This window comes from Meles meles, chromosome 3 (genome assembly GCF_922984935.1).
Source record: "Meles meles chromosome 3, mMelMel3.1 paternal haplotype, whole genome shotgun sequence".
In the NCBI taxonomy this organism is placed as follows: Eukaryota; Metazoa; Chordata; class Mammalia; order Carnivora; family Mustelidae; genus Meles; species Meles meles.
In genome coordinates, this window is record NC_060068.1 from 50565615 (window position 1) to 50584045 (window position 18431).

Sequence of the window (18431 nt, forward strand, 5' to 3'; positions counted from 1 at the left end):
ATAATTGTTCACATACATTATAGGCTGATATATCTCAAAAAACAAACTTTAAATATTTTCTTTATTTATTTGACAGAGAGAGAGAGAGATCACAAGTAGGCAGAGAGGCAGGCAGAGAGAGAGGGGGAAGCAGGCTCCCCGCTGAGCAGAGAGCCTGATGCAAGGCTCGATCCCAGGACCCTGAGATCATGACCCGAGCCAAAGGCAGAGGCTTTAACCCACTGAGCCACCCAGGCACCCCTCAAAAAACAAACTTTAATCTCTGGGTCATATGTATTTCCTTCTCTCACATATACTCCAAAAGAAAGCAGGAAACACTTTCCTGAAGAAGACATATAAATGGCCAACAGACACATGAAAAAAATGCTCAACATCACTTAGCATCACGGATGTACAAATCAAAACCACAAAGAGATATCATCTCACATGGGTCAGAATGGCTGAAATTAACAACTCAGGAAACAACAGATGTTGGCAAGGATGTGGAGAAAGGGGAATCCTCTTACACTGTTGGTGGGAATGCCAGCTGGTGCAGCCACTCTGGAAATCAGTATGGAGCTTCCTCAAAAAATTTAATAGTGCTACTCTACAACCCAGCAATTGCACTTCTAGGTATTTATCCAAAGGATACAAACATCCCAATTCAGAGGGGCACATGCACCCCAATGTTTAAAGCAGCAATATCCACAATAGTCAAACTATGGAAAGAGCCCCAATGTTCATTGTAACTACAGTGGAATATTACTCAGGCATCAAAAAGCTATTACTCGGCAAGAGTGAAATCTTGCCATTTGCAACAACATGGATGGAACTAGAGGGTATTAGGCTAAGTGAAATAAGTCAGAGAAAGACAAATACCATATGATTTCACTCATATGTGGAACTTAAGAAACAAAACAGATGAACACAGGGGAAGGGAAGGAAAAATAAAATAAGATGAAAACAGAGAGGGAGGCAAACCGTAAGATACTTTTAACTATAGGAAATAAACTGAGGGTTGCTGAAGGGGATCTGGCTGGAGGGATTGGGTAATTGTGTAAGGACATTAAGGAGGGTACTTGAAGTAATGAGTGGTGGTGTTTGCAGCTGATGAATCACTAAATTCTACCTCTGAAATTATTAATTATATATTTTTAAAAAGAAGATGCTATCTAAAAACAAAAGAAAGAAATCTATTCTTATCACTCTTGCTGTACAAAAGCTACAAGGAAATGGAAGGTTCCTGCAGTACAGCTTCGCCTGAGCTGGAAGGGGCAAAATGTCATCACATGAAAAGAATATATCTGCTTAGGGGTGCCTGGGTGGCTCAGTTAGTTAAGTGTTAGCCTCTTGGTTTTGACTCAGGTCATAGAGCCCCATGTCCATCTCTGCGCTCAGCACAGAGTTGTCTTGTCCATCTCTCTCTGTTTCTGCCCACCCCAGCCCCACTCTGTCCCTCGGTCTTGAGCTCTCTCTCTCTCAAATAAATAAATTTTTAAAAATTAAAAAAAAAATTCTGCTTAGTGTGGGACAAGTCACTAAGTCTGTGCCTTTTTCCACAAAGAACAAAGAGCATAGTTTCAATCTTATCTAAGTTCTATTTCAGCTCTATATCTCTGATTCTGTGAGGGGATTATAACAGATTTTAGCCTATCATATTTATTGTTCTCCTTTTTCTCCTCTCATTCCCACACAATAGAAAGAATTTGAAAGGTAGTGTAGCCACAATGCTGCTAAAATTTCTGGTTCAGCTAATTCAGTGTTTGATTACATGTTTGAACATTGTTCCCCAGTTTCAGCTCAATTTCTTCAGTATAGCTTGGTCTAAGCCAGCCTTTCCAGTTCAGTTGAGTACTTACCCATTCAGTACCCATCTCTCTCACCTACTGGGAGAAGACAGGAAGAATCAGAGAGGGAAATGGGAGTATAAATAATACATCTGTTCATCCCCCTCCTTTTTTTTTTACTGACATGCCACATTGGAGGATTTGAGGATTTATTCCTATAGCCCTCATTCTCTGGTAACGCTAAAAGGTCCGTGACAGCATATTTTGACCACTGCAAAATACTTTGTTTTTAGTATACTTATCAGCATTGGAGTGAAAGCACAAGCATTTAATTTGTTTTCCAAGTGCTGCCATAAAATTGCTGAAAAGATAAAGAATTCTGTAGGATATACATGTTAGGATACACACAGTATGGGTGTTGGTTCTATTTAAGAATAGGAAATTTCCTTTCCCTGGTGCTAGAACCCATTTCTTCTTTTAATATCCTTTAAAGCTGATCCATATGCAAGGTTTCCATTGACTTTGACAAATGGTGCACTTTAATTAGCTCTGTGGCTTTCAGAGCCAGAACACTGGATTGAGTTTTCCACTCTGTATGTTGCTCACTAGCAGAGCTGAATTTGCTGAGTACAGTTGTCCCATGAAATAACAACATAGTTTTTTGGAGATAGTAGATTAAGGTCAACTGAAATGTGGTAGACCCTTTACTAAATCGCTGCATCTGTCCTAAAGTACAAGTAGTTTTCTGAAATCTAGGAAACACACAGAGTTTACATTCAAGTGTGATTAGCAGTCTCATCCTCTAATGCTTTAAGTACTCAGGAAGCCAAAGTCATCTAAATATGGGACCTTTTGTGCTATACTGCAATTGTACATGGTTACTAAGATAGGGTTAGACTGAGACACAGGTTCTTTAAAATTAGAAGCATTATTCTATGATTCATATCCTATTATCTAAGTTGTACATTTGTGTTGAGAGGTCCTTTTTTGACAATGTCAACCATCCCCGAGATGATTGAAAACAAGGGTGAAGCTCAAAGAGCTATTTCTGAACAGCCAAAATACATCCCATTCTTCAAGGCTCATTTCTGTTTTAAAAGAGCATCTGGTCTGATATTCAGAGCTTGTATACTCACATTTGTACAGAATTCAAGCTGATGTGATTATCTGAAATTTCAGCCAACACTAGGTTAATAGCACTTTTGTAGGTGGACTTCTCAAAATAGGTATTGTACAAGTTGTAACTGATAGCTTGTTAAAGGACATAATCGAGAGGTTGGGGCCACTGGTTGACTCATGAGCTGGACCTGGGCAATCTGAGGCTTCTCCCTGGGATGCATGTTCTGCTTACTGTTCTCACAGCTGGAGCCATGTCAAAGATGTAGCCCTGAGAGAGCAAGGTGTTCTTGGGACCATCTGGGTAGTATAAGTGTCTGAACCCAGTTAAGGCCTCCTATAAACCTTAGGATTCAGGTGCGTGCAGAGGTTTGCTTGTCTTGCAATCACCCAAGACAGGCCTCCTAAGTAAGTTCCCTGGCTTATTAGATCTATCACCTACCGATCTGGAGTGGTCTGTCTCTTTCTTTAATATCTGTTTGGCTTCTGTGTACAGGATCCAGTTTGCAAAGGAGCATAATCCCAAACTGGGGGGCAAAGCAAGAAGATTAAAGAACTGTAGGAAGTGGTCATAAAGTCAAGAAAAAAAGGAAAGAAGGAAGAGAGGAAGGAAAGAGGGAGGGAGGGAGGGGGGCAAAAAAAGTTCTCTGGGAGTCATTTAATGCTCTGCTCAGTGTTTTGAAACTGTATTAAAAGAGCCCTCTTAACTTTTTTTTTTTTTTTTAAGATTTTACTTATTTATTTGAGAGAGAGAGAGAGAGGGAGAATGCACAAGCAGGGGGAGGAGAGGGACAAGTAGACTCTACAATGAGCATGGTGCCCATCTCAGAGCTTGATCTCAAAACCCTGAGATCATGACCCGAGCCCAAATCAAGAGTTGGAGCTTAGCCAACTGAGCCATCCAGGCCACTGTCTTACACTATTTTAAAATAAAGCTTTTCTATGGAATATTCTAACACTCTAAACATTGGCTTGTTTTCATTTACCTTTCTGAGTGATTTTTTCCCACAGTTAGTAGGCTTGTACAGAGACTTTATCTTACTCATGACTTTTATCTCTAGCATCTGTGTTGCCAACGTAAAAAATAGATCAATACACATATCTGGGACTTAATTAAACAGTTTACTAGAAACTTAATATATCTTAGTTTAAAATTTATATATGAATTTCTGACCTTTCAACTTAATACTTAACATGACAATTATCTTTAAGTTGTATATCTGATATTGTTTGTATAATAAATGAGAATTATAAACCCTTTTAGAGTCTCTCTAAGTGTTTCTTTTGAGCATAAAAGAATGAATTATTAAATACATATCACAAGATGTGTATTTGAATCTGTATTGTTGGAAACAAATGAGAGTGCTATGTTATCACTGTCTAACAATAAAATCAGGTTTCTTCTTATCCCTAACTTTAGCAGACCAGTTAAATCTATGAAAGGGTGAGGAAGCACTTCAAGAAAAAACAAAGAATTAACAGCCCATTTTCCCCCTGAATTTGTAGACTTTTGAAATAGTTACTTAGTAGACATTGACCATGTCCAGGTAAGCATGTATATTTGCCCTTAAAGCGGAAATCCACATTTTAAAACTAATTTGCTGTTTGATCATTGTTCAGACTTTTCCCTGTCCCTTCCTCTTTGGGTGTCAGGAAGAACTAAGTCATATAGGGTCTAAGAAGTTCGATTGTTCTAATAATTGTCCTGTAGAGGATATAGGATTTTTGTCATAGTGTAGAACTGATATCATTGAACACAAGGGACCCATGTGAAAAGCAATTAAGACATTAGGTTCAGGTTAACAATCGAAGGGAATCAGAATTTGCTGCCCCAAAATATGACTCTTTGGCATAAGGATTATTTTGGGCTGATTATTTTTAAGAAATCACAGACATAGGAGAAGCTGTGAAAACTGAGTAAAAGTTACCCTTTTTGTAAGAGATATTTACATTTTTTTTCCATTTTATTTATTTTTTCAGCGTAACAGTATTCATTCTTTTTGCACAACACCCAGTGCTCCAGGCAAAACGTGCCCTCCCCATTACCCACCACCTGTTCCCCCAACCTCCCAGCCCTGACCCTTCAAAACCCTCAGGTTGTTTTCCAGAGTCCATAGTCTCTTATGGTTCGCCTCCCCTTCCAAAATTTTTTTTTTTTTAATAAACATATAATGTATTTTTATCCCCAGGGGTACAGGTCTGTGAATCGCCAGGTTTACACACTTCACAGCACTCACGATAGCACTTACCCTCCCCAATGTCCATAGCCCCCTCCCCCTCTCCCAATCCCACCTCCCCCCAGCAACCCCCAGTTTGTTTTGTGAGATTAAGAGTCATTTATGGTTTGTCTCCCTCCCAATCCCATCTTGTTTCATTTATTCTTCTCCTACCCCCCTAACCCCCTATGTGGCATCTCCACTTCCTCATATCAGGGAGATCATATGATAGTTGTCTTTCTCCGATTGACTTATTTCACTAAGCATGATACACTCTAGTTCCATCCACGTCGTCGCAAATGGCATGATTCATTCGTATAAGGTGTCTCCCTCTGTACTAAGAGAAGGATGAGATGACTCTAAATCTCTAGAAACTCTTATCTGTGGAGAAGGCAATGACAAATTCTGCATAACAACCTTACCCTTGTTTACTAGGCTTTTCCTGTTAACCATCCATAACTGCCCATCCTTCCTTTTTGTCTTTAGCTATAGAAGTTATATAAGGTAATGGCTTGGGCCATTTTGAAAAGTATTCCTGGGTCTCTCCCATGCATACAGGAGGTATACATGTTATTAAACTTATGTTTGATTTTCTCCTGTTAATCTGTCTATTACGGGGTGCAAAGGTCTCAGCCAAGAACCTGGAAGGGTAGATGGAAAGTTATTTTTCCTCCCTCACACTATATATATTTACAAAAATATACTTAAGTAAGTTGCTCTGTTTGGTGTAACATGAAGTTTAAGAAAAATAATGCATTTTCATTTGAATATTTTAAGTTTATTTTCATGTTTATTCAAGTCAAATAGCTCATTTCCAGATATATTTTTATGTTTGAATTCCAGGAACATTTGCAACTTAATCAGGGAGGATATGAAATTAACCACCTGCTCTGGCACTGTGTTGCTGCCTGGTCATGTGTTCAGAAGAACAGTCCTCAGCTGAATAAGGTGCTTGAACATCTCATCTTTCATAAAGTGCAGCTTCAAAAGAAGTGCTGGTAAGAGGGATTCTATAAATCCAAAGTAATTCATGGAGAAACCTTTGTGTCTAAATGTTAAATAACCTTTGTTCTAAAATGTTAATCACACCTTAGTTGACTATGAAAATAATTTATAATTTCAGTTTCAAATGCATGGGCAATTTATATATTTTGTATTCGTTCATTTCATCAATAAATTGTTCCTCTCTCTCTCTCTCATTTTTTTGCTAGATGGCATGCATGTATTGCTTAATTTATCTTTATCAAATGAAATTTGTTATTGATAAGAAATGCCTCCCCCGATTTAAAACATCCCTTATTTTTTAAGTTGTTGAACAACAGCAGTGAGGTACAGTTTATTATCCTTGGAGGAAATACATACATTGAGATTCTGTTTCTTTATGCCTTACTTGTAAAGTGTAACAAAAATAAATCTTGACTGATAAATGTTAGTTTCCCCTTGTATATATATTAATTTGAGAAGGAAAAGAAGTCTTATATTACTACCAAAGAGAAAATAACATTCAGTGGAGGGGAGAAAAATTTTAAAGGAATATTTCTGAGGAGAGTGATCAGAGGAGATATCCCTGTTCAGTATTTGAGGATAATCAGAGTTCTTAATTCCTCTTCCAATGCTAATGGTCATAATAGTACTAATGATAGTGATAATAATAATAATAGTAGTAACAGTAATAGTAATAATAAATCTGTCATGCCATAGCCAAGTTGCAAATTCAATAATCATATAGTTTTCTTAAAATTGGTTCCTGTTTTTAGGCTTCTGGCTGCCCACTCTACACCAAAGGCCTTTGTATATGTGAATTCTAAGAATCTGGAGGATTCCTTATGAAGGAAAGGTGTTTTCCTAGTTTAATTTGAAGTTTTTGGGATTCTAGATCAAGTAAAGATTTCTGGAGGATGGCTTAGAGAATGCTTAATTTCCTAGAAATAGCTTAGTTCAGAAGATGTTTCATCAAGAACTTATTCTGTCTTGTCCTGTGATGGGAGAAATCTACTCAATATTGCAGTTAACAAAGATCGTGTTTTTTTTATGTTTTAAAACTAAGGATAATATCTTTAAATGGGAAAATTACAATACAAATAGAATATAATTTTAATAAGCATATATTAATAGAGAGCTGATAAATACAACAAAAATTAGAGATTCTCACTGGTGCAAATTTGGTTATTCTGAAAGCCATGGAGATTCTTTCAGACCACTCTTACTATAGAAAAGAAGTTGTAGGGGATTCATAGACACAATTTAGTTTTCAAAAGGGCATAGAACTAATTTTGCTCTTGAAAGACTACCATGATTTAAAAAATAAGGGAAATTATATTTTAACACATAAAAATACGTATTCCATGACTGTCAAGTTTATTTTCAAAGTACTCTAAGAGTTACCAAATAAGGAAGTTTAAAGAAATACTGAGATAGTAAGAGTGGCTTATTAAGATTAGCTAATTCTGAAAGTCAAGGAATTGTTTCTTTAACCAAATTTCAGTTTTACTGCACCTCATCAATATTGATTTAATTTGTTAATGAATTGTCTTGTTCAACCAACCAACCAACCAACCAACCACAGGCCCCAAATGTTGTCACTTGGCCCAAGTTCCCAAACTAGTGTATAATATACATAATCTAATTGCAGTTTCAACTTCCCACAGAACTTTAGTCTTAAAAATGTCAGCTAGGAATTTTTCAGTCTGCACCAATGAGTCTACCACTTGTGCCCTCTCCTTCCCCCTAAAAAGATGAGATCATCTGCATGATGACACCTTGCTTTTCCCCCTAGAAAGCAGCCTCACCTAGAATAATCCTTTTCTTTTGTTAACAACTTTCTTGCCCCAATGACCCTCCCTCTATAAAAACCTTCCAACTCCTTGCAACTCCTCTCTACTCAATAGATAATTTCAGTTCCAAATGCATGGGCAATTTATATATTTTGTATTCATTCATTTCATCAATAAATTGTTCCTCTCTCTCTCTCTCTCATTTTTTTGCTAGATGGCATGCATGTATTGCTTAATTTATCTTTATCAAATGAAATTTGTTATTGATAAGAAATGCCTCCCCCCATTTAAAACATCCCTTATTTTTTAAGTTGTTGAACAACAGCGGTGAGGTACAGTTTATTATCCTTGGAGGAAATACATTGAGATTCTGTTTCTTTATGCCTTACTTGTAAAGGACTGCCTGATTCAGGAATCATTTTTTTTTAAAGATTTTTATTTATTTATTTATTTGACACAGATCACAAGTAGACAGAGCAGCAGACAGAGAGAGGGGAAAGCAGGTTCCCTGCTGAGCAGAGACGTGGGGCTCGATCCCAGGACCCTGAGACCATGGCCTGAGCCCAAGGCAGAGGCTTTAACCCACTGAGCCACCCAGGTGCCCCTTATTCAGGAATCATTTAATAAAGCCAATTAGAACTTCAAATTTACTTGCTTGACTTTTGTTATTTAACAGTCTTTGAGGTAGTTATTTTCAAACTTAGTATTTTACAGATTTGGGGCCATTGGAGATCATACCAAACTATTCTAACTTTGCAAATGGAGAAACTGAGGCCCTGTTTTTTAGGTTACTAGTGAGTGCAGCGAGATTTTTAGGGTCCCAGTATAGCATGCTTCAGTACCTTATCCCACTATCATTCTGGCTGTATAAGTAAGGAGATAACAGTTTTGAGGCATCTTGTCACTAAATACTGACTTTTCTTTTACTGGGAAGACGTGGTGGAAATCAAGTGAGGGAGGGGATGGCAGTGTTTAGACAATGCTGAATGAACAGAGCGGTAAACTGAAAAAACAGTGACTGTTTAAAATAAAAAGGAAGGGGCACCTGGGTGGCTCAGTGGGTTGAGGCCTCTGCCTTCGGCTCAGGTCATGATCCTAGGGTCCTGGGATTGAGCCCCGCATCGGGCTCTCTGCTCAGGGGAGAGCCTGCTTCCCCCCACCCCCCGCCTGCCTCTCTGCTTACTGTGATCTCTGTCTGCCAAATAAATAAATAAAATCTTAAAAAAAATAAATAAAATCAAAAGGAAAAGATAATTGCTTAAAAAAAAACACTGCCAAATAATTTTGAGTCTGTTTCTTATATTTACTGTTTTTTTTTAAAGAGGTTTCAATCTTTCTTTTTAAAAAAGTGATGACTCTAATAAACAAAAATAATCCACTGATATTAAAAGGTTAATTTTTAAGTTCGCAATTTGCCTAATTTCTGCTAGTCAAATTTTCTGTTGTAATGATGACATTATACCAAATATTAAAGAATTAATTTTTCTTCTTGTAAAGTATTTAAGTGATTTATGGAATAATCTATATAGCTATCCAGAAGTCACTATTCCAGATAAAACAAAACGAACTGTGATGTAATTATCAAAATCAAACCAGAAATGCTTTCCATTTCTCGGGAAACTTGAATGTTAGTCTTATATATGTCAAAGACTGGGTACATGTAAAAAATTAATAAGAAAATGAACAGTGTATTTAGAATGAAATAGAAATATTGAGGCATCAGACCTTGATAGTAAGTTGAGACTTGGGATTTGCTGGACCAGATAGCCTTGGAGCTGTGACACTTGGTGGAAGATAAATTTGGTGTAGTAGTTGAAATTCAATGCCAAGTGACTATTAAGAGGAGTAACCTGAACAATTTTGTTTTCCATGCATATCAGTAAAGTTACCATAATGATGAATCAGTGTTCAGAGATTTAAAATGCAGAGAGGAGACCATCCAACTGATTGATCAGAAGACATTTGATTAATACTGGCAAAAATTGCTTGTGCCCATGTAAGTGAGTGGTTCTCATCTGCCCCTTTTTAATGTTATCCATCAGTAGATAATTCATCCCGTAAATCTCTGCCTTGCTTCTTATAACCCCCTTTATAAAGACTATACCATAGAAAAGGAAAGAAATAGAAGCAAGTTGTTTCAGCTGAGCCTGAAAAGAGCCGGGCCAGAATCCACAAAGGACTCAGGGAAGGCATCATAGAGATAGAGCGACCTCTGCTCACTAGGGGACAGGGAAAAAAACCCTGCAAAAGAAATACACTAAAGACAATAAATTATAAAACAAGGTGAAGAAGTAGAGAAAAAGGGACTACTACATAAGCCCCTCCCAGCTTTCATGCACCAGCCTTTATCTGGGAAGTTTAGGCCTGAGCGGCTGATAACCAGCTTCCTGTAAGGCAGATTTCTGTTTAATATGGTTAAATTTTATATGATGCTTCATACTCTCAATGCTCCACCCTGCGGTTTGGCCTTTTATAAACTGCCCCATTTGCTCTGGGAAGATAGCTCAAGCCAGTGCAAAAGGCTTTCTAATCTAACATGAAAATAATGAATTGTGTTTATAATTGAATTATTAGCCAATGAAGACTGCTGAGAAATGCAGTATGGCATTTCAGTAGAGCAGTATAACATATAAAATTATATCTCCCAAAGCAAAATAGCTGATTTAATGCGCTCCATGAATGTATTCCAAAAAAGCTTGACAATTTAAAATTATATGGACACGGCAAGTGGTTTCCAGAGGTATAGTATTTGTGTTTGCCTTGAAATGAATCAGGCAAGGAATTAACTGCTTTGTATAGGCAGCAAGGCCTTACTTTCTGTCTAGATCACGGAGACATTGCTTATCTCCTGAACCCCAGTAATTATAATGTTCAAATGACAGTCTAACCCAAACTATTCAAACACCTTTTTTGTCATTAGCCCTCCTCCTTCATGAGCTGAGATGGCCGTGTAAGTCCTTACTTTTCAGACTTGTTTACTGGGTATTTAAATGTATCCTGTGATCCTCTGGGCTAAGTGTAACCATTCAGTCTCCAGCAAGGGTAAATATGTAATTATGTCTTGCTAGGTTATGGTACAGTAAAAAAACATTCAACCTCAAGTCAGAAGACCCAGGTTTTAGTCCTCTCTCTTGCTACCTGTCTAATTTTAAATGAGTTGCTTAGCCCCATGAACAGAGTCTGGTTAGCAGGTAAATAATTACACTAGCCACTTCAGAGAGCTTTTTGAAAGATTTAAATGAGATAAGTAATGAAAACACTTTTTATACTTGGAGTCTCCCCTATTGCTTCTTGTCCTACTAGTTCAGATCTGAATTGTTTTGTGTTTTTTTTTTTTTTTTTTTTTTTTTTCCTAGAGAGGCTTCTATCTACTAAATTTCGATCTCCATACCTGGCACACATCTCCTCCTCAAGTTAACCGAATGACACACCCTAACAGCTACATTGCGGAGCTGTTCCCCTGCTCTCTACCGGCTCTGTCACAACCTTGGTTTAGGCCCATATCGTCTCATGACTCTTGGAGCTTTTTAACGGGTCTCTTTGCCTCAAGTTTTCCCTTCCATAGTCTGTCATCTCTGCTGCCAGTGTTACGACCTGAATGCGACTATACCACTCTCTGGCTTAAAATTATTTAATAAGAACTATTTTGGCATGACACGGGTTACATCAGGGTCTCATAACTTGCCATGATCCGAAAAGAGCAAGAGGAGCAAAAACAAAGACTGGAAGGCCCTGCTCCTCGGACTCATGACCGCCAATAAACCAAACAGATGAAGTGCCTCATAGGACGGGATGGAGGTGACAGGTAGCGATCCCCCAGTGCCTTCCCTGGTGAAGCTGCATTCCTGGCTTGTCCAGCCTGCCAGGCCTTCGTTCTTGCCCTCTGTTATCCCTGGAGCTCTGAGAATGCAGCGCTGCCAGCAGGAGACAGAGCCCCTATTCGCAGACATACTAAAGACTAGATTCGCAGGTAGTCCATTTTTTCTGAGTATCAGAAATCGGACAATGGCAAGAGAAATGCATTCTTCAAAGTAGTTTTCATAAATGGCCAAAATCAAGAATGAAATCCTGCCTGCCCTCCTCGCGTGCAATGAAGACTGAGCTTACTTTATTCGAATTAACCCTCCCTTGACATACTTCCTAGTATGTTAATATACTCTGGAGTTTCTGATAACATGAAGGTTAAATCACTATTTAAAATGTTCTATCCCCTCCTTAAAGGATGAATTATATATCAATATTTAATTTTAAGAGTCATATTTCTGAAATTATTTTGACTTATTAAATTTTATCTATTTTTCCTACTCACTGTCAGCCTTTTACCACGAGGATTTCCTATTCTTAAGCTTGAAATACTATTCATTTCTTGGTTGGTTTGAGTAAATTCTAAGTATGGACATAGGCTCCCTATTTCATTAGGTGATCTCTTGCTTATGTACAACTCTATGCTGAGAATAACGTTTGTCGCCATTCATTTCCCCCTGAAAAGCGTACTGTACGTTTTGTCTGGAAATAGGCTTCTGGGCTCACAGTTTTGTTTTGTTTTGTTTTGTTTTTTTCTTATTCCCACTTTGAATCTCTAAATGTTGCTATGCCATTTCCTAACTTATGATTAGATGTTCAAAACCAGTCTACTTTTTTCCTATTTTATTTTCACTCCAGAATTTTTTAGGAACTTCTTTGTGATTTGACAGCCAGGATATAAAAGGCATCCTCTCTTGTTTCACGGGCCAGCTTTACGAAGCTGTTGAGGCCAATCCTCCACTTTACCCAGAGAAAAGCCCTGCTATGTGCAGCTGTGCACAAACGAGGTGGTGATGGCTCTGCATCTCCTGAAGGCCTTCCATTGATTATTCATTGTTCACACGCTCGGTGCACAGCTCCTGCCTCTCTGTGCTTGGATTATACATCACATTAAAGTGGAAAACCCATATATGCCTGAACTAAATTTTAATTTTTGGCTTCTTGTCATTGGAAAGGTTTTTCTTCATTTAAATTCCATTTTCTTCATAACTTTAAAATCTTTAAAATTCCCTTTTTTCTTTCTTTTTTCTTTTTTGTAGTACGACAGATTTCCCCCCTTGATTCTGTTTCTCTTGTTGTTTCTTTCTTTAAAAAAAAAAAAAAGATTTTATTTATTAATCTATTTAGCGCTTGAGTAGGGGGAGAGGCAGAGGGAGACAGAGAGACTCTCAAACAGACTCCCTGCCAAGGACAGAAGCCCAGGCAGGGCTTGATCCCTTGACCCTGAGACCATGACCTGAGCTGAAATCCAGAGTCAGATGTTAACCCACTGAGCCACCCAAGCATACCTGGTTGTCTTGGTGGGAATTAATCCTAGGTCTCAGTATGCCATTTTTCTTCCTTCTGAGCAACTTTTGCAGTTAACTTCCTCATCAAGGATTTGAATTATATTTTTGTATTTTAATCTCTTTTCAGTCTCTTGTTTCCTTACCATGCTACCTTTCATCTCAGTATCAAGGCTTTTCATTGTCTTTTTCTCTCATTCAGCTTTTTTAAAGGCACTTAAGAGTCTCTAAAAATATCTTTTGGTACCTATAAGAAAGAATTTTCAGAGCTATGATCCTCTCTAAATATTCAGACTGGTATTCTCTTCAGTCCTTACTTTCATAGTCTCCATTTTCTATTTTACTTACCTCATGACCTAGGAGACATCTTTAAAAACTTGGTATTTTAAAGCAAGAGGTTTGTATTCACAGCATTCATAACAGAGTTATTAAATGCTGCAACACTCAACATGCACTATCATCAGGGACCTTCCTGTATTCTTCCTACTCTTCGATATTTTACTTTTGAGGAGAAAATGCCCTCCAGTGTTCCCATTATAGGGCTCCTCCTCCTCCCTGCCTCCTACACACCGATTGCCACAGCATGGTTTTCTACCCTTTGTGTCATGTGGAAGTTGTCAGATGAGAGAGATGAGGAAGGAGCACAAAAATAATACCCTGGCTCCTTACAAAGTCAGTCCTCCAAAGTAAGGGACTGGCTTTACTTTTTTCTGAAGCTCTGAAAAACACCCTAGATAGTTGAGATCGTTTTTTCCCCTTTTAACTTTTGCTGGGGACACGAGGCTGCTGTATTTCATAAAGTGGGATGTGGGTACTCCTTGCTGCCGTTCTTAACCCAGCTCCATCAACTTTATGATTTGTGGAAATTCCCTGTCAGATGCTGCTCTTAGTGACTTCTCTTTTCATTTTTAGGGTTGTGTGGATTTTGACATTGTCATGTTTTCTGAGGTGTCTATTGAAAGACTGAAATAACGCTGTGTAAGCGTTGTGACTTGGAGACATTTTAATTCCGTCTTTTAAAATTGCAATTTGGTCATTGAAGAAATCGTTGTAGAGGAGTAGGGAGGACCTAGGAAAACTGTCTTAAATGCTGATGTTCCTAACCTTTCTATAAAGCTGTGTAGATAGTCGGATAGGTCAGTAGTTTTTTTTATGAAGCCTCTTATTATTATATTTTAGTCGGTCTATTATCTATATAGTTATTTATTTGCTATATTTTAGCTGATTTATATTAGTGTAGAAGGGACAGTGGGCTGGAGGAAGGCTTGCTGAGGTCCAGCCCAGAATCTGGTACCGTTTACCTGTGTGCAATTGTTCACATTAATTTTAAAAGTGAAAAAAAATTTTCTTAAAGTAAAATGAATCAAGTAACTGTGATACTTCGGACAAACCAGTAAACCTCTGCTCTGGTTTCTTTATTTATAAAATTAGGGGAAATTTTATAATATTTGCAAATTACTTTATCCATGTTTAATTTCATGGCACTGTAAAACCAAGTCAGTCTACTAATAATTGAGATTTGTACTGTAGTGAGTTCATGAAGAAGCTAGTGCAAAATTTCTAACCTAATTAACTTCTTATTTTTCTGTGTGCATTGGTTTTCGGTTTTGAATTTTAACAAACTAATATCTAAGTATTGGTGTTTCTATTTTATTTTTAGCAAAGGTACTTTCACTTACAGAAAATTTTACAATCAGTAGGATTGATTGAAAATAGTGTGTTTGTGTTGAAGCATTTTTCTACCACAGGAGGTCAACACAAATGGATCTTTTTTCATCCATATTCTAGTGAGAGTGCCGTGTTAGTTAAAATTTTTCAGACTTAAAAGAGAACAGAAGAACCAAAATCATAGGCCTGTGAGGTATATTCAGGGGCAAGGAAGTTCTGTAAACTCTGAGACTATACTCCTATACTCTCCTTTACTTGACCTTATTGTGAAGTGGGGTGAGAGGTACTCTGAGAATGACTCACTAGTCATTCACCTCGGAGGGCATCTGGACCTCAGTCACTCTAGGACTTCATAGAGAAAAGTTATCAAATTCATATCCTTTGACTTTGAAGAAATAGTCTTTTTTGAAATTCGATTCAGGTCAGCATTTTGAACCTAGCCATTTCACATAGAGCTTTTTACTTAAATTTTGTAATAGTCTCTGAAACGTAGGTTTTGCTATATTTACTTGAAGATGAGTAGATTCAAACTGAGGTAGACTATGCAAATTGCCCTAAGTCATATACCTAATTAGTGGCAGAGCTAAGATTCCATCTGTAATTTTTCTGACTCTAAGTTCATGTTTGTAAACATCATGTTGAGTCTATCAGGATTCAATTCTTCTGCATGTAACAGTAACCTAACTACAGTTGCATTACCAAACAGGGCACTGATTATTGCACATAACAAGCTGTACACACCTGATACACAGATTCTTTTTTTTTTTTTTTTAAAGATTTTATTTATTTATTTGACAGATAGAGATCACAAGTAGGGAGAGAGGCAGGCAGAGAGAGAGAGAGCGGAGGAAGCAGGCTCCCTGCCAAGCAGAGAGCCCAATGCGGGGCTCGATCCCAGGACCCTAGGATCATGACCTGAGCGAAAGGCAGAGGCTTTAACCCACTGAGCCACCCAGGCGCCCCGATACACAGATTCTTAAGAAAATCAAGACCCAAACTCCTTCTAGCTTCCTTTTCTTCCATTGATGGTATTGGACTTCCATCATCATTGTTGCAAGACTGCTGCTCTACCCTCTGGCATCATGTATGTTTTCCAAGCGGGAGGGAAAAGATGAAAAAAAATTACCTGTTATTTAAATTTCATCTCTTTCTTAATTAGAAAAAAAATAACCTTTCATAATACATTTCCCTTTGTATTATTTGTACTATTTGTATTATTGACTAAATCTACATTTATGGCTATTCTAAACTTCAAGGGTGTGTGGGGATTCATATTTTTTTAAAAAGATTTTATTTATTTTTTATTTGACAGGCAGAGATCACAAGTAGGCAGAGAAGCACAGAGAGAGAGAGAGGAGGAAGCAGGCTCCCTGCTGAGCAGAGAGTCTGATGCGGGGCTCGATCCCAGAACCCTGGGATCATGACCTGAGCCGAAGGCTGAGGCTTTAACCCACTGAGCCACCCAGGCGCCCCAGGGGATTCATACTTTAAGTCAAATTTATTAAGATATAATTTACATACAATGAAATTCACACATTTTATGTATACAGATCTACGACCTTTGACAAATGCATACATCTGTGTAATCACAAGATATAGAATGCGGCCGGTTTCCATAGTGTAGTGGTTATCACGTTTACCACACAAGAAATAGAACATTTCCATTTGAGGAGCAATGTTTACTGAGCATTTTGCCATCTTGAACAAAACTGAGGTTTATTTCTGAAAGGAAGGGGTAGGCAATAGGCAGTGTTGTCACATTAAGGTTAAATTTTTTTATTGAGGCTAATTAGCATATAACACTGTATTAGTTTTAGGTATAGGACATAGTGATTTGATGTTCGTATATATTGTGAAATGATCACCACAATAAGTCTATTTTCTATGTACTTAAATAATGGTTTGGAAAAGCAATGCTGGAAATGTCCTTAGGTGAGAGAAGAATTTAGCTGATATTAACCTATCTTAAAATGGGAACCTGGGTAAATCTCCCAGATCTGTTTTTGCCTCAATTTTCTAAAAAAAAAAAGATTTCAGAGGGGTCTTGAATGTGTCAAAAATTGTGGTTCAATGAGTGAGATAATTTATGTGAAAGCACATTGAGATCTGTAAAGCTCTATTCAAATATAAAGATTTGTCTTTTTTCCTCATGATTAGAGGTATTTCCTTTTTGAAAATGATAATGAACTTGGCTTACTGACCTGAAATATCACAGTTGTGAAATTCAAATTGTAAAATATGCCAACTCTTTATCAATGGCTTATAAATCAAGGCAATATGCAGGTCTAGGTAGAGGAATATTATATTTGCATTCTTACCAGTTCTCCTGCAAACTGCATCTCTTTCAGTTGAGTGAAAATAGCACTTAATGTATAATTTCCTGAAACTATCAAATATATGTTCATTTATGACTAATAAATTCTTGTGTGATTTTCCAGTTATTATATACTACTTTGAATGATAAATCTTTTTTTTTTTTAAGATTTTATTTATTTATTTGACAGATAGAGATCACAAGTAGGGAAAGAGGCAGGCAAAGAGAGAGAGAGGAGGAAGCAGGCTCCCTGCCAAGCAGAGAGCCCGATGTGGGGCTCGATCCCAGGACCCTGGGATCATGACCTGAGCAAAAGGCAGAGGCTTTAACCCACTGAGCCACCAAGGCGCCCCTTGAATGATAAATCTGGACAGTCTTCTAATCAAACAGAAATATAGATTTTGAGAAATTACGCTTTTTGTAAAATCAAGTACTTTGAACTTTTGGAGTGTTTGGGAAGGTCATTTTTTAAATTTGTTTTTTTTTTTTTTACAGGAAAACATTTTTGCAATTCATTTCTTAGTGTAGAAAGTTAAAAATCAAGGACTATTGTGAGATATTGGGGACACTATAGAACCAGAGCCCTTGATTGCTTGTTATACAGGATCTATGAAGAAATGTGATCTTTTATAGTATTTATTACTCTCAGAGTTTTGATAGAACTCTATTCTGAATTCAAATATCTTGCCAAAATGTAGTTCTTTCTTGTAGATTTTAAACAGAAACAGTGTCAACCAATACCTATCTTTATTAAAAGTAAATATATCTGGTAATCTGGGATACTCATTAACTCTGGCCAATTTTTTCATTAAAAATTGTTTATTATTATTTTAATTAAGGTCTTTGTTGTTTTGCTCACAAAATTCCTAGGTTAGATTCAATACTGGCTTTGTTGGTCCTTGGGGAGGCTGCCAAACTAAACATGGCCTGCTTAAAAGCTTTAATGGAACTAATGAGAGATTTCCTTTCAAGCATTATGTCTGTTCAAAACCAGGTAACGGTATATTGTTAATTTTGGTGTTTTAAGAGACCTGAAGAGAAACAATTTTTATTTTTGCCACTACTTAAATTGTATATCATATTAGGGCTTATAATGAGCATAACCTTGTGATAAAAATTTTAATTAAACATGAAAGTAAAAGCACATTTATCATATATCCCACTATGTATAGACAGATTGATAGAGATGTAAAGATAGAGAAATAGATTATATACATGCACACACACACACACACATCAGAAGGAATTTAAATTTTATTAACAAACTT

General features: G+C 37.3%; 1 protein-coding gene across 1 annotated transcript in view; it reads left to right on the forward strand.

Annotated features, from left to right (window-relative positions):
• The window catches only part of TMEM232 (transmembrane protein 232), a 278358-nt gene that overhangs the window by 43468 nt on the left and 216459 nt on the right, over window positions 1–18431 (forward strand). Inside the window, exons 8-9 of the mRNA XM_046001143.1 lie at window positions 5942–6096; window positions 18034–18157. Of these exons, the coding sequence (XP_045857099.1) occupies window positions 5942–6096; window positions 18034–18157 (279 nt within the window). The remainder of the gene's footprint in view (window positions 1–5941; window positions 6097–18033; window positions 18158–18431) is intronic.